The following is a 16,459-nucleotide window of genomic DNA, read 5'->3' as shown; positions in this document are numbered from 1 at the left end:
GTTGTGCACTGGCCCCCCTTTGAAGCATTACTTTCTGGTTGCCTCCCTCGATGATCCCTAACCCCGCACTTCCTGGTCAACCCAGGATGTCTGTTGAGCAGATTCCCCCTCCATTGCCTAGGAAGAAAAAAAAACACCTCTGCAGTAGTTGTTGATAAGAAACTTTCCACATGATAGTCACCAGAAATTTCGTATTTGAAAGTGTACGAAAGCAATAAGGTGTACTTCGCCAGTCCAATGTATCTCTTAGCCAGTCAAAGGGTGCATCCGCAAGTAAGCTCCGCCAAAGCGCACAAGCCCAAGTCCTGGTATTAGGTGGGACGCTAAACAGCCCTGACACGTAGGCGCAATAAGCCGCCTGGAAAACCAATAATTACGAACACTATAAGAGATAATGCGACTCAATATAATCGGCAAAGACTTAGGCGACGAATAAAGGATCACGATTGGAAGCTTGGAACATGGAACTGCAAGTCGCTAGGTTTCGCAGGTTGCGACAGGATGATCTACGATGAATTACATCCCCGCAACTTCGACGTCGTGGCGCTGCAGGAGATTTGCTGGACAGGACAGAAAGTGTGGAAAAGCGGGCATCGAGCGGCTACCTTCTACCAAAGCTGAGGCACCACCAACGAGCTGGGAACCGGCTTCATAGTGCTGGGTAAGATGCGCCAACGCGTGATTGGGTGGCAGCCAATCAACGCAAGGATGTGCAAGCTGAGGATTAAAGGCCGTTTCTTCAACTATAGCATCATCAACGTGCACTGCCCACACGAAAAGAGACCCGACGACGAGAAAGAAGCGTTCTACGCACAGCTGGAGCAGACATACGATGGATGCCCACTGCGGGACGTCAAAATCGTCATCGGTGACATGAAAGCTCAGGTAGGAGGGAGAAAATATATAGACCGGTCATCGGACCGGATAGTCTGCACACCGTATCGAATGACAACGGCCAACGATGCATAAACTTCGCAGCCTCCCGAGGAATGGTAGTTCGAAGCACCTTCTTTCCCGCAAAAATATCCACAAGGCCACATGGAGATCACCTAACCAAGAAACGGAAAACCAAATCGACCACGTTCTAATCGACGGTAAATTCTTCTCCGACATCACGAACGTCCGCACTTACCGCAGTGCGAATATTTAATCCGACCACTACCCGGTTGCAGTATGCCTGCACTCAAAACTCTCGACGGTGTAGAACACGCGTCGAAGTCAAACGCCGCGGCTTAATATTGGGCGGCTACAAGACGATAGACTAGCCCAAAAATACGCGCAGCAGCTGGAAGTGGCACTCCCAACGGAAGAGCAGCTAGGCGCAGCGTCTCTTGAAGATGGCTGAAGAGATATTCGATCCGCCATTGGTTGCACCGCAACCGCTGCACCCACGGTGCCCCGGATCAGAGAAACGACTGGTATGACGGCGAATGTGAGCAGTTAGTGGAAGAAGAATACAGCATGGGCGAGATTGCTGCAACACCGCACGAGGGCGAACGGGGCACGATATACACAGGCGCGGAACAGACAAAACTCGATTTTCTGGAGGAAAAAGCGTCAGCAGGAAGATCGAGACCGTGAAGAGACGGATCAACTGTATCGCGGTAATAACACACGAAAGATCTATTGTTGAACCGTTCACGTAAGGGCCACGTACCACAGCCTGATATGTGTAAGGATACAAACGGGAACCTTCTTACGAACGAGCGTGAGGTGATCCAAAGTTGGCGGCAGCACTACGAAAAACACCTGAATGGTGATGTGGCAGACGAAGATGGCGGTATGGTGATGGACCTGGGGGATCGCGCGCAGGACATAATTCTACCGGCTCCGGATCTCCAAGAAATCCAGGAGGAGATTGGCCGGCTGAAGAACAACAAAGCCCCTGGGGTTGACCAACTACCAGGAGAACTATTTAAACACGGTGGTGAGGCACTGGCTAGAGCGCTGCACTGGGTCATTACCAAGATTTGGGAGGAGGAAGTTTTGCCGCAGGAGTGGATGGAAGGTGTCGTGTGTCCCATCTACAAAAAGGGCGATATGCTGGATTGTAGCAACTACCGCGCAATCACATTGCTGAACGCCGCCTACAAGGTACTCTCCCAAATTTTATGCCGTCGACTAGCACCAATTGCAAAGGAGTTCGTGGGGCAGTACCAGGCGGGTTTTATGGGCGAACGCTCCACCACGGACCAGGTGTTCGCCATTCGCCAAGTACTGCAGAAGTGCCGCGAATACAACGTGCCCACACATCATCTATTCATCGACTTCAAAGCCGCATATGATACAATCGATCGGGACCAGCTATGGCAGCTAATGCATGAAAATGGATTTCCGGATAAACTGACACGGTTGATCAAAGCGAGATCAGGCTAGTCATCAACACGTCGAAGACGAAGTACATGATAGGAAGAGGTTCCAGAGAAGACAATGTGAACCACCCACCGCGAGTTTGCATTGGTGGTGACAAAATCGATGTGGTAGAAGAATTTGTGTAAATGGGCTCACTGGTGAATGCCGAAAATGATACCAGCAGAGAAATTCGGAGACGTATAGTGGCTGGAAATCGTACATACTTTGGACTCCGCAAGACGCTCCGATCGAATAGAGTTCGCCGCCGTACCAAACTGACAATCTACAAAACGCTCATTAGATCGGTAGTCCTCTACGGGCACGAGACCTGGACGATACTCGTGGAGGACCAACGCGCACTTGGAGTTTTCGAAAGGAATGTGCTGCGTACCATCAATGGTGGGGTGCAGATGGCAGACGGTACATTGAGGAGGCGAATGAAACACGAGTTGCATGAGCTGCTTGGAGAACCATCCATCGTTCACACCACGAAAATCGGACGACTGCGGTGGGACGGGCACGTAGCCAGAATGTCGGACAGTAACCCGGTGAAAATGGTTCTCTACAACGATCCGACGGGCACAAGAAGGCGAGGTGCGCAGCGGGCAAGGTGGATCGATCAGGTGGAAGATGACTTGCGGACCCTCCGTAGACTGCGTGGTTGGCAACGTGTAGCCATGGACCGAGTAGAATGGAGAAGACTCTTATATACCCCACAGGCCACTTCGGCCTTGGTCTGAATAAATAGTAATAATAATAATGGCAACCCGGCCATTCTTCCATAACTGGAAACGAATTGGCTGATGAGTTAGCTCGCACTGGAGCATCGCATGACTTCATTGGTCCTGAGCCAGCTATTCCAATATCCAAGTGTTGGATGAAGCTTTTGATTAACTTTTGGGCTGTCACTCAGCACAAATTGCATTGGATTTATTTTGATTTATGCCGCCAAACAAAGTTATATATCATGACGTCTTCTTCGGCAGCAGCAAGCTATTTAAATAATCTGTCTAACCAGAATTGAACTGTCTTACTATTCTGGTTCTGTTACTGAAACTAAGAAATTCATGGACGCAGATTTTCATAGTTGGCTGTTGAAAAGTATAAAGTTAGTTTTCAAATAATCTATTAACTATACTGCGTATGATCGCATATTTGAATAATCGACAATATTCGTCGTATGGAAAACTAAATAATTTTCTAAAAATCGTCAATAATAACAGAAAACGTTTGTCAGTTAAAATCTTCCACAGCGTTATTTACATTAGTTGTTGATTCAGTGGAAATTGATTGTAAAATTACTCTTTCAGGACATACTGGCGATAGAATTCTACAGTGTTACTGTAACGCGGTCACTTTGCTCAATGTTACGAAACAACTTGGTTTGGTGTTTTACTGGGTTTCTTGAACAAACTTTATGATTTCAGTTAGCCAGCTTTAAGAACTGACGATTTTGAAACGATTCCTATAAGCTTAACTCAAAATCTACAAGAATGCAAATGTTACATGTCATGGGCAGTATATTTGACCAATAAAACAATACCATTTTTTTCGCTCAAGTGTTCGTATAGCAAATTAAATTGGGTATACCCCGTTAGGCATAAAGACGTTAGGCATTAGTAAGTTAGGCATAATAGGCGTTAAGCATAAAATGACCCAAAGAACAGCCCATGCCATATAGAAGGCAGAATTGTGCCAAACGTCCGTTATGCCTAACATACATTATGCCTAACGTTGCGGACCCGATTATATTGACCACAAATCGTATCGGATATCTCTGATCCCCATAGCTGAGAATATCTTAAATGAAATGTACTCATAAATTGATATGAATTAATCCGTTTTCTTGCTGCGAGCAGAATATCACGTCAGTTATTTCCACTTGGTGTGGCTTTACTTCTGAATATTTTATAATTCAAATTATGATGGCCACAGAGCGGATTTCTTTTAATATCTGTTCAAACTAAAAGCTTCGTAGGTGAAGTAGTAAGCATTAGTTCTGAAATGTGGCTGAATTAAAACCTATGTAGGAAATACCTGGGTTCACACTCTAGTCAAAGTTAAATTCAAGCTGATAGTAATTTTGCTTATAAATGAATTATAAAAAAATAACACAAAAGGTATACTTACTCGTAATTATAAAAATCATCTTCCGTCAGAATACTGCCAAATAGTTTGAGATCGCGCATCAGTTTAGGTAGCAGTGTACCATTTCGACTATAAAGAGCATCCGCTCCTTCCATTGCAATAATTTCTAAACTATCCGCTAGAGCAAGTCTTTTGATTCGATCACCTTCACGCCATGTTGCATTGGTTTCGGGGTTGATCAATATTTCACGTAGCGAGGGAATGCTGTATATTTTTTCTTGGCGTGGCTGAATTATCCGTTCCAGGTATCCGGACACTATGTGCCCGTTCCTGCACAGGTCAATCGTAGGCTGAATCAGCGTTTTCCAGTCCAGTTTTCCATACTTTTGATGCATGGTCCAGTAGCCTTTGATCTCGCCAGGAACTGCCACGGACAGACCTCCCTCAACGGCAGCATTGCTATTGTCGACGTACATATTCTTCGTGGCCGCAGCCGGTGCTGTTTCACGTGCGTCCAATGTGTGGACTGTTCTGGTGCTACGTTCGTAGATCGTAGCGAAAAAACCTCCACCGATACCGGCGCTTTGTGGGCAGGTGACCCCCTCACAGAACAATACTGCGATGGCTGCATCAACCGCGGTTCCATTCAGCATCAGGATGTCCGTACCGATCTGCGCACATTCTACACCGTTTGAGGTAACGGCAGCACCAGTCAGAGCCGACGGTTCATTGCTGACATCGATAATGTCTTCCTCTTTGAGACCAAAGTACAATCCTAATGTTAATGCAATGACTACGATGGCCGCGCATCCTGAAATTAGGAGCAGCTTCCGTTTGCTGATGTTTATTCTGAAAATGGTATTGAAAACATGTGTTTCAATGAAACGTGCTTGAGCTAAAATAATGAATTGGAATGAAGGCCGCCCATTGAGAAAACTGATCGTTTATTCTAGAGGAGTTGAATGAAGGTAACGCCACATGCGAAGTTTACGATCAATTGCAAAAATATAATCAGTTTTTTTTCTCAACATGTTGCCGCCTTCAATCGCATGGCTAGATGAATAAATACGTACACCACAAAAGCCACACCGCAATAACCATACAGACCGGACCGCAATGGGGAATGAAGCACATGATCTCTGATGTTTTGTGGATGATGTTGTGTCGTGTTCTGTCGACCGCTGCCGCTGTTTCACTACAGACCGAAAGGCATTATATCACTTTTTTTTGGACAAATTGTGCACTGTGTTCAATACCCGGGTGTGAAGTACTTATTTTGCGTGTTTTTTGCTATTTTGTTTTATGTACATCGATGTTTCGGGATAATAAATGTTTTTGTTTTAAGGCTGTTAGTATTATATTGACTGTTATGATTAAGAGTTAGAAGCATTTCTCCATGTGCTATTTTGTTTTCAAAAATTTAGAGTTATCCATAATTCAAATAGGTATTTATAAGATTTATAGTTATCCATACTTAGTATTAGAATATTGACAACAGACATGTAATCCTGGCAATCCGTTGCACTTTGGAACACCCTTCCAAAATCGAATGTTTGCCATTCAAATGACCTTCATGTCCGATTCTATCCGACTTTGAGAAAGAGCATAATCCAACAGACGATAAACTATAGTCCATATTTTAGGGATCCCGAAGATTGACCCATACTTCGGGATGCCTAAATACATCAACCAATCGTTACGCTTCATTAGGGTGACAATGTCTCGGAACAAAATAACATGTCCCAAAATCTCATCAGGTAAACAACTTCATAACCATTGGTAGTCTTTGGGTTGATAATCCTATACCTTCGCTAGAAATACTTTGCGAGAAGGCCGATCTCGCTTCACTGTGCAAGAAAAAAATTCTACGATAAAATATTATCACATTGCATAATAGTTACGTTCTTCTAGAATGAAATTATTCGGAACAAGTGGAACGTGCTGTGGATGTACTGAATTCCGAACGAATGCGAAACAGATCAATTGATGCGCCCGGCTACTCCTCCACCATCCACGCCCGTTGAATAATGCATTCTTTCCAACGCGCTAATGATGTTTGTAAACACAATGCGCTCGATGCACAATTCGAACGTGCGCCCAGCATACCTAACCTAGCATTGTTGTTACTCATTGCAGGTCAATGGAAGGAACGAGTCATCTTCCCTGCACCGCCCGGCCTGACGAGCAGCGGCGTTCTCATCATAAACGATTCGGTGCATACTGGATCGGTGAATTACCGGCGATGATGGCAGTTTTTATGAGATTGTTTATAATCATACACCACACGTATCAACCGACACATCAATCAAAACCGAATTCTGTACATAACCATGACCGGCGCTACTGTGAGTATAGAAACGTTCGGCAATAAATCTAACATGGTGAAGCACAGTTTTATAGATTCAAAATGGGAGTTAGATAAATATTCAAATGATCACACCTAACCAACGAGCGGATGGCAGATTTTAAGGTCACTCCTGACGCATGCTGCGACGCAGCAAAGCTAAATCAACAAAAATGACAGTTGTGTGCCGCCTCCGTATCGAGTGGTGTGCCCCCGAAAACGCGAGCACTTTGAAACTTGGATTCCGTCAGGAGTGACCATAATACAGTTCTGCGTAAGAACCTTACATAAACTGTTCAAAATATTAGCATATAATACATTAGAAGATTTAATTACAACCATTGAATTAAAATCTTACAGTTTTGTATAAAAAGCTTACATTTTGACGTAGGACTTACGTCTTTCTGTACTATACTGGGAGTCATTTAGATTTTGAAATAAGGGAAGATTTCGAATGTTATTAGCGCCTTTATCTTTCGATGGATGTTTAAGATTTATATATCAATTGACTCGGACACTCTCCAGCAATTTGCCTATTTTATTTAAACTTAAGATTATTAACGATAAGCTATTGAAAATTTCAATTTTTGCAAAGCCAGTCAAAATTTCATGTAAAAATGTAACCAGTCCCGTGCATTCCTAACACGGACATCAGAATGCGGCAAGTCACGGGCCTTCGGGTCTACCGCAAAATTTTCTTTGTGTATAAAAGAAGTAATGGCTGCCGTGTGCGAGTCATGCCCGTTTTTTCTGCTCGCGCCTTTTTTTCAAGTGTTTTTTCTTGTTCGTTCGCTGTTTACGTTTTCGCTTCGTCGCGTTGGCGTTATTTTCTTCCGGACCCGTCATGAGAGACTCGGTGGCCGATTCGGTCACGGAAAAAGTGCCTAAGCGCACTGCTCTTGGAGGCGCGGGTAACCCCTCCAAGCAGCTTTTGCAGAGCAACGTGTTCTCTCCGTTGCCACTTGATGACGCCGGCAATCCGCCGAAAAAAAGGAAGCAGCAGCAATCGCAGCTGCCGCAGGTGCAACCGGAGCGGAAGGAGAAGTGCCCGCCTGTGTTTGTGAAGGGCGATCCACCGGATTTGCGCCCGAAAAATCGTCAATTAATCGCTAAAGGGCTGAACATTTCGGCTCTGCAGTGAGGGCGTAAAAGTGATGCCGGTCAATAAAGACCACAACAAATCCGTCGTGGAGTTCCTCGATGTCACGTGCGCAAGATCGCTCGTCACGACAAGACGAGGACATATCGCGACCAGCTTAACCTAGTCCACCTGGAGCACGGCTCCACCTCGTGGAAGGACCTGAAGCTGGTAGGCGTTATAAATTACACCGTCGTCGACTGGGAGCGATATCGGCCAGTGCACCGCGACGTCACGCAGTGCACCACCTGCTTCAACTTTGGGCACGGCACCAGAAACTGCCGCATGAAGCCACACTGCAACAAATGTGCGATAAGATGGAGGTTGCTGATCCCAAATGCGCCAACTGCAGCGACAAACATCGGGCTACAACCAAGGACTGCCCAAAGCGGGCGGCGTTCTTAAAAATCAGGAAGAAGGCCTCCACCAGGTTCCTGCCGAAAAAGACCGTGTTCCTGCTCTTAACGAGGTGAACTTTCCGGCCATCCCGGCTCCCCGACGTGCGATACCAATTCTTCCACCTTTGCAGCCACACAAAAGGCTGACGTCCGCTGCAGCATCAGTTCAAGCTCCAACACCAAACGCCCCATCCACCAGCAAATGGCCCCCGTCGCCAGGATAATGAGCCCCTTCCGGCCGAGGACGACCCACCACTCTACACATCGGAGCAGCTTGTTCTGATTTTCGCCCAACTGTCAACGCGACTACGCGGTTGCAAAACTCACTTCGACCAGATATTCACCCTGGGCATGTTCGTCATTGAAAATGGCTGCTAGGGTGGGACTGGTCAATTAGAACGCTTGCTCACTTAAGAGCAAAATCACCAAGCTCAGCGATTTCCTTCAGGAGAAAGAGTTTGACGCGGCTTTCATCATCGAAAATCAACTGAAGCCCGAGGTAAGTGCAACAATTCCGGGTTTTAGGCTAGTGAGGTTCGATCGAACAAGCTCCAGAGGGGGAGGAGTGGCAATCGCCTTGCGAAGCAACATCGCCTGCTGCCTGCTGCCGGACTTCAAGCTCAAATTCATCGAAGCCGTTGGAGTAGAAGTCACCACTTCCGTCGGAGTCGTCACTCTCAGCGTGGCTTACTGTCCCACACAAGCCAAAGTCGATGATGGCACGTCGGCCGAGCTACCAAGGGATATAGGCAAGCTCACTCGGCGGCAGGGGCAGTTCATCATCGCCGGAGACCTGAACGCAAAACACCAATCGTGGGGAAACACCGTCTCAAACCGGAACGGAGTCGTCTGGTCCAACGACGAACTAGAGAGCCACCACACCATCCTGAGCCCTGACAGCCCTACCCGGTTGACACGGTCCGGGGCCCATGCTACGCTCGACATCTTCATCACGAACATGCACGATCACGTCTCCCAGCCGGTCGTCTTCCAAGAGCTTAGCTCGGACCACTATCCGGTGGTGACGGAAGTTGGAACTTCAGTGAATCGGCACGAGCTAACAAGGCGAAAATATTATCGAGTGCACTGGCAGCGGTTCCAGCAATGCGTCGACAACACCGTCGATTACGAGGTGCGTCCGGAGACGCCGGAAAGTATCGACCGCCAGTTGTGCGCTATCGAGGAGGCGATCTCGGTGGCCCGGTAGCAACATTACAAACATCGATACACTCACCAAAAATTATCCAGACCAGAATGGTGGACCTCAAAAATAACGATTTCTCGAATAAGATCCGCACTCTCCCGGATTATGCTAAGCCGTTCTGGAAAATGACCAAAATACTAAAATCCAAGCCTCGGTCCATTCCACATTTGGTCCCACTAGACAAAAATGGCTCTAATGATCGCTTGATAACTCCTGCAGAGAAGGTAGCTGAAATAGGTCGTCACTTCGTTAGCTCACACAATCTTGGGCAGAACATCGGCAGTCCACACGAAGCAGCCGTCAACGAGCATGCTAACAACATCCATTTGATTCCCAACTACTTCTCGGAGGAGTTGGAGATCTCAGCGAATTAACGGCCTATATCAAATCATCGAAGAACATGAAGGCCCCAGGCTTCGACAGCATCCTGAATCTCGAGCTCAAACACATGAGTGCTCCGTTATTTGAGCACCTTTCGCTGATCTTTAATCAGTGTCTCCGACTCAGTTACTTTCCATCGTCCTGGAAGTCAGCGAAAGTCATCCCCATCCGGAAGCCTGGGAAGGATCCTTCCTCTCCCAAAAGTTATCGTCCCATCAGCCTTCTCTCAGGATTATCCAAGCTATTCGAAAAAGCTATTCATCACCGGTTACTTGAGTCTGCCGAAAATCTCAACATCTTGCTCAAAAAACACTTTGGTTTCCGACGCGGTTGGTAAACTGTACTCCAACTGACTCGGAAGACGGAACAAGTTTGTCTCAAAAACATCCGCCATGGCCTTACTCGATGTCGAGAAGGCATTTGACAATGTATGGCACGATGGCCTGGTGTACAAACTACAACGCTACAATCTTCCCAGCTACCTAGTGAAAATCATCAACAATTACCTGTCGGCAAGGACATTCCGGGTCTCAATCAGTGGAGCGAGTTCCAATGCGCACAACATTGTCGCAGGCGTCCCCCAGAGCAGTATCCTCGGGCCCCTGCTTTTCAATCTGTTCACCTCCGATATGCCAGAACCTCCAGAAGGCGGAATTCTGTCTCTGTTCGTAGATGACACCTCCATCGTCTACAACGGTAGAGTGATCACAGCGCTAGTGGCAAAACTTCAACGATACCTGGATGCCCTGACAGAGAATCTCACCCGCTGGAAGATCTGTATCAACGCGGCGAAGACCCAGGTCATCATTTTCCACCGCTCTAAATCCCCTAAACATGTTCCGCCTGAGGACTGCTAAATCATCCTCAATGGCACGACTGTGGAATGGGCCAATGAGGCCGGACTACCTTGGCTTGACCCTCGACAGCAAGCTTATTTTCAGGCAACAGGTTGACAAGACAGTGACAAAGTGTAACGTTTTACTGAAACTACTGTACCCTTTGATCAACCGTAGGTCGTCATTGTCCCTGAAAAATAAGCTTGCTGTTTACAAGCAAATCATCCTCCCTGTGCTCGAATACGGGATGCCGGTCTGAGAGAGCTGCGCTAAAACCCACCACCTCAAACTTCAACGGGTCCAAAACAAATTCCTGAGGATGATCCTCAACACCCCTCCCAGGACATGAACATCCGAGTCCACCGTCTGGCCAGGATAAAAACCTTACATGAACGCTTTGGTGAGTGTAAAGAAAAGTTTAGGGTCCGTTGCTTGCATTCGGATCAGGCTCTAATTAGGGCGCTAGTTCCAATCAAGGTTATCAAATTTTACAGGAATAGTTTAGCACTGTACAGCGATGCCAATGCAATAGAGAACAGTGCAGTGTAGCAAGGCAATAGAGAAACGAACCTACTGCAGAACGAAAAGGCAGCACGAAGAGTTTGTGATAACTGAATCGCAGGTGAACAGAAATAGAAACGATATGCGGAGGTTTATGTGACTGTCAATAGTACCCGACTTAAGACTGCGGCAGTGCCCACAATGACAGGTGAAAAGAGTACTTGGAAGAGTTGTTGAACGGTGAAAACGAAGGTGTATTAAGGAGCACGATGGACATAGACGGCGACGACCAAGCTATGGAACCACCAACGCTGGATAAGGCTTAGATGGCTCTAAATAAGCTGAAAAGCAGAATAGCTGCCGGGAAGGACGAGATCCCGGTCAAGATTTTTAAACTTGGAATTAAGCATTTGCATCAGTCGATCTACCACAATATTTAAAAATATATGGGAGGATGAAGAACTGCCTACTATGCGCGATCTATAAGAAAGTGCACAGACTAGATAATGCCAATTACGCAGGGCTCACCATTCTGAACTCGGCGTTCAACATTCTGTCGCGTATTCTGTTCAACAAACTGGAGTCGCTTGAGGAATCGACGAATACCAGGGAGGTTTTCGTGAGTACCGATCAATGACGTATCAGATGTTTAGCGTGCGGATGATCCTTGATATATTTCGGGAGTACAACTTACAGACTCACCATATGTTCATTAATTTAAAAGCAGTGTACGATTAAGTGAAAAGAAATGAACTGTGGCAGATAAGTCTGAACATTGGCTACATTAGTATTGGCTAAGATTCTAAGGCTATAAATTTCACATAATTCGACTCCAACACGTCAAAAAGGCAATACTGCTTTTGTTAAAAAGTGTTTCTCACGTTGCTTGTGGGCTTTTTTGTGCTCACACACGCATTCCAGTGATGGAAGCAGCGAATTTTCTTCTTTCATTAAATGGCGCTGAATTGCGCTGGTGGGCACATGAGTAATGACAAACGAGAGTGCAGATATATTAGCCGACAGTCAAGCCATTCGCGAGAAATACCGAAGAATCGGTACACCTCCCCCACAATTAAGGAACACTTTTGCCAAAGAGTAATAATTTCACAATTAAATTCACTATTTTCAATGGAAAATAAATTTCTATCAGCAATATTAGATATCTAACTAGCAACCCATCATAATTTTAATTTCTTCAAATGCTTAAAAAGCATTAAATTTTATTTATTCGAGACAAATTAAATTGATCTGTGCTCCATATTGTGACCACGAAAAAATTTCCCACATTACGAAAAGTTTAGTATTTTTTATGTCGACATCCACGCTCAAAAGCAAGAATTGTAGGTTAGTGTTACATTCTAGCAATCATATTGGCGGTATGAACGAATTTGTGATATTCGCATTAAAATGGCATTGTTCACATTCGCCGCCATCTTGGCCACGAAGTGTTCCATAATAAGTTTATTGGCAATCGATTGGCTGTTTATTAATTTTTCTCTAACCAAACTTAATTTAGATTGGATATCACATAGCGGACCGAAATCTTAGATCTTAACGTTGGTTTTCATGTATTAATATCTACAACTGGTAGATTTTGTGGCGTGTTAGAAGTAATTGAATGTTGAGAAAGTCGTTAAGCATTCCATAACTGTGGGGGTAGCGTATGGGACCAACAGTATCCCCTACTCAAGAGTGCGTGTATGACGATTATGTTTGCGGAGCTGATGTAGGGTAATTGACGATGCCCCCTGGCCAAGACGCTCCTGTGAGAACTAGAACTTACTAAGGTCTATAATCAGTTGGTACCTTTAAATATTTGTAAGACCATTATACTACGTGAATGTGGAAGTATTTTTGTGTTACATAATGAAAATAATTGCAAAATTTAAAAAGTTACAGATTTGATGTAACTTTTAATGTTTGTTTGCTCAACATTATGGAGTGACGCTTGTATACTGGCTGCAAAAATTGGACTGAAGCACTTAGTTGGTGAACAAAGCAACTTTCCTCAGTGGTAAATATGATATAGGGGAACTTCTCCTGGATTTCATCTCATGTCTCCGATGTGATCTTTTTTTTTTTATGGGTCGTCACACTTCACGGAGCCCCCCCTTCCCCCTTTAAGCGTTACGTAATTTATGGACGTTCCCTAGGTCATTTAAGTATTGCCTTAGGGGGAGGGGCAGATTATACCGTCTTACCCTAACTAGATAAAAAATTCTCTCTTCTCTTTCTAAACGTTACGTAATTTGTGAGACTTCCCTAATATTGCGCCTTATTAGACCCCGGCGCGAAAATTATTTGCGTTAATATTTTTCCCGTGTCACACAAACAAGTGAATTAACACTATTTGCTGTTTGTTTGAGTAAACAAAAACACGTGTGTTCATACATAACAACAAAAAAACAATTATAAAGATAGTTTGAATGTATTAGTGTGAACGCTGAAAATTCAAAGCAAAACTAAATTGCGCCAGAGTCTAAAAATTGATGCAACGGGCAATATATCACGAAATCAACCATCCATAGTTTTACTTAAGTCCAGTACAGTAAAATCGAAATGAACTCCAATTAGCATATTCAGCGATAGATTTAGTCAGAGAATTTGAGAATGAAGTTGAAACAGATCCTTTTAACCCTTCTGTATAGCACTAACACTAACCGGGTGGAAACGGATCATGCTAGTTCTCCGAACAATCACAGTGGGAGGGTCCCGTAGCGTAGTTGGCTACACGTTCGTCTTACAAGCGAATGGTCATGGGTTCGATTCCCAGCCCCTCCACCAAACCTCGTCAGTCGCCGGATGCGCAGCCTATGCGGTGGCGTATTGGGGAGCGCCCTTACCGTTACGACTGCCTGATGACGACTGACAAATTGTTCTTCTCGGAGGCACTCCTCCAACGTACCCGGATATATGGCAACCGAACAATGCAACGATCATTGGATTCACGACACGAACAAATGGACACAATGGACTCAATGTGAGATGGACTGGCAACGACAACAAAAATGAATAAAGGGAAAAATCTAAAAATAGATTCTGTGTGGATTCTGGCTGCAGAATACCACAGTAGATATCGGCACAGTAGCGGTTAAGTAACACAGAGTGCCTTCCAAATAAAGAAAGGAATAAAAAAAAAAAACAATCACAGTGATATGTGTTTAATTTCTTTCACCGACCTGTGTAAATCTCAGTTTGAGCATTTCTTAACCAGGTTTAGCTTAGGAAATTGTTCTTGACGTAAGATCGCATGATCAGCTAATCGGACAAGCGCCTATAAAGGATCTGAACCAAACGGTAATGTCCCATCATATATAAGATGACTTGAGGCCTCTTAACGAACAATAGTTATTGCAATGATGTTTGTCTTTAGACCTGTGCGCCGGTCATATAATCGGCGGCGGCGGCGTAGTGGTCACTTTTGCCCCGGCGGCGGCGGCGTCACGGCGGCGCGCCGTTTGCTTTTATCGGCGGCGGCGGCGGCGTGAACCGGCGTGGTTGAAAAAATCAATGGCAAAAAGATCAATTTTAATGCGGATTTTTGAATTCCCGTGGTTTTGATTAACACCGTACGAATCGTTCGTAGAAAAATCGACTTCAGTGGGTTAAAATTGTAATATTTTATGTTTGTCGATCATCAAACAGCACATTCCATAGTAAATTACCAGCGACACTAATAAATACCTGATCTCAAAATGTTATTTAAATTAAAACTCTTTTATTATTCTCTGATTTTGATGAATCAAAATTTAACAACGAATCCTGCTTCACTTTTCGTAACCGTTCGAGCAGTATTGAGAACTAGACTTCGGTGTCATAGGACTAATTTGTTAATATTTTCTCCAAAAGTATTCCCAATTCAGGATTTTGATAAACTCCAGTCGATTTACTTCTCAATATATCTACTATTCTTTGAGTTACATATACAATTGGGTAATGTTTGAGCGGCTGCATATCTAGTATATTTAGAGAATTTGCAGTGCTACTTCGTTCACCTGATGTGACCCTTGGATCCTGGAAGGGCATTCACGATGGAGTCTATTAATGACAACCACAATGGACAGTTTACTCCCCACCTCGCGTTCTTGTATGCACAAATCCCAATAGATGATCAATATAGAGTAGAGTGGGGCAAGAGTGCGCGTGGGGTAAGATTACGTTTTCGATTTTTTGAAGTAATAAAAAAAGATAAACTAGCAGCACTGCATCAGTTTGACAGGTATTCTGGCCAACTATTATCATGTGTACTTGTGAACGATTTGAATAAACATCAAGGGAGATATGGAGTTAGATAATTTTTTGGTCTTTTTGCTAAAAATAATTGTGTTTCCGCAACTAGTATTTCATTACCATATATACGTTCAATCAGGTGAACATTATACCATTTCGATAACCTATTGTATAGAGTACTTTATGGTGCAGAACACCAATCGGGTTGGTTTTCCAAGAAGTCAAAACCATTACTTGAATAAATTTTGGGACTGTGGGGTAAAAGTACGCAGGAACGGGTGGGGCAAGAGTACGCATGTGAATCTTCAAGTTTTGATGTCAAACCCGTATCTCCGGCCGAAATAAGACTACTTCCAAAGCGTAAAGATCCACAACTAAGAAAAAAGGGACAGAAATCGAAAATTATCACAAGTTTTAAGGATAAGTTGAAGTAATTTGGTGTTAGAAAAGACTTAGCGAACAAAGCACTGAAGCGAAATGATGAAATTGTATTTGGACTTGTTGTACAGCTAAACATAGTATGAAAAAACAATATCATCTAAATGATAATTTCATTTAATCAAAAGAAACATCCATAAATTACGCAACGCTTAGCTGGGAGGGGTTGCGAGATGTATGACGATTCATATAATTTTTAGAGGATTTATACAAAAAGTGTAAGATAGGGGGAAGGGGTGATGAAATAGCCAAATTTTACGTTACGTGATTGGTGGACTTTTTTTTATGGAAAATTCCTTTGTTTACGCTACGCGAAACCTGATACATTTTTACCTATAATATATATAAAAAAACAATGGTTTTTCGTATGAAAATTCGTAATAGTTCGTTCGTAGTTAAGAGTAACGTAATCTTTAAACATTCCCTAATAAATGTTCATTAAATATCAATTAACTCAATTAACAAACTCTTATTTGTGTTAATATATACTTAAAGCACATGATTAGATAAATGCGTACTCTTACCCCACTCGATGCGCACTCTTACCCC

The 16,459-nt window shown here is 44.2% G+C and overlaps 1 protein-coding gene across 3 annotated transcripts in view; it reads right to left on the bottom strand.

The window, feature by feature from the left end:
- The window catches only part of LOC134205442 (glutathione hydrolase 1 proenzyme-like), a 129,581-nt gene that overhangs the window by 30,402 nt on the left and 82,720 nt on the right, over positions 1-16,459 (bottom strand). For all 3 annotated transcript variants that reach the window (XM_062680685.1, XM_062680683.1, XM_062680684.1), the window contains exon 2: positions 4,483-5,289. In XM_062680685.1, coding sequence (XP_062536669.1) covers positions 4,483-5,289 — 807 coding nt within the window. The remainder of the gene's footprint in view (positions 1-4,482; positions 5,290-16,459) is intronic.

Source organism: Armigeres subalbatus, chromosome 1 (assembly GCF_024139115.2).
Source record: "Armigeres subalbatus isolate Guangzhou_Male chromosome 1, GZ_Asu_2, whole genome shotgun sequence".
In the NCBI taxonomy this organism is placed as follows: domain Eukaryota; kingdom Metazoa; phylum Arthropoda; class Insecta; order Diptera; family Culicidae; genus Armigeres; species Armigeres subalbatus.
The sequence above is the reverse complement of the archived record's forward strand: the minus strand, read 5'-3'. Positions and strand labels throughout refer to the sequence as shown.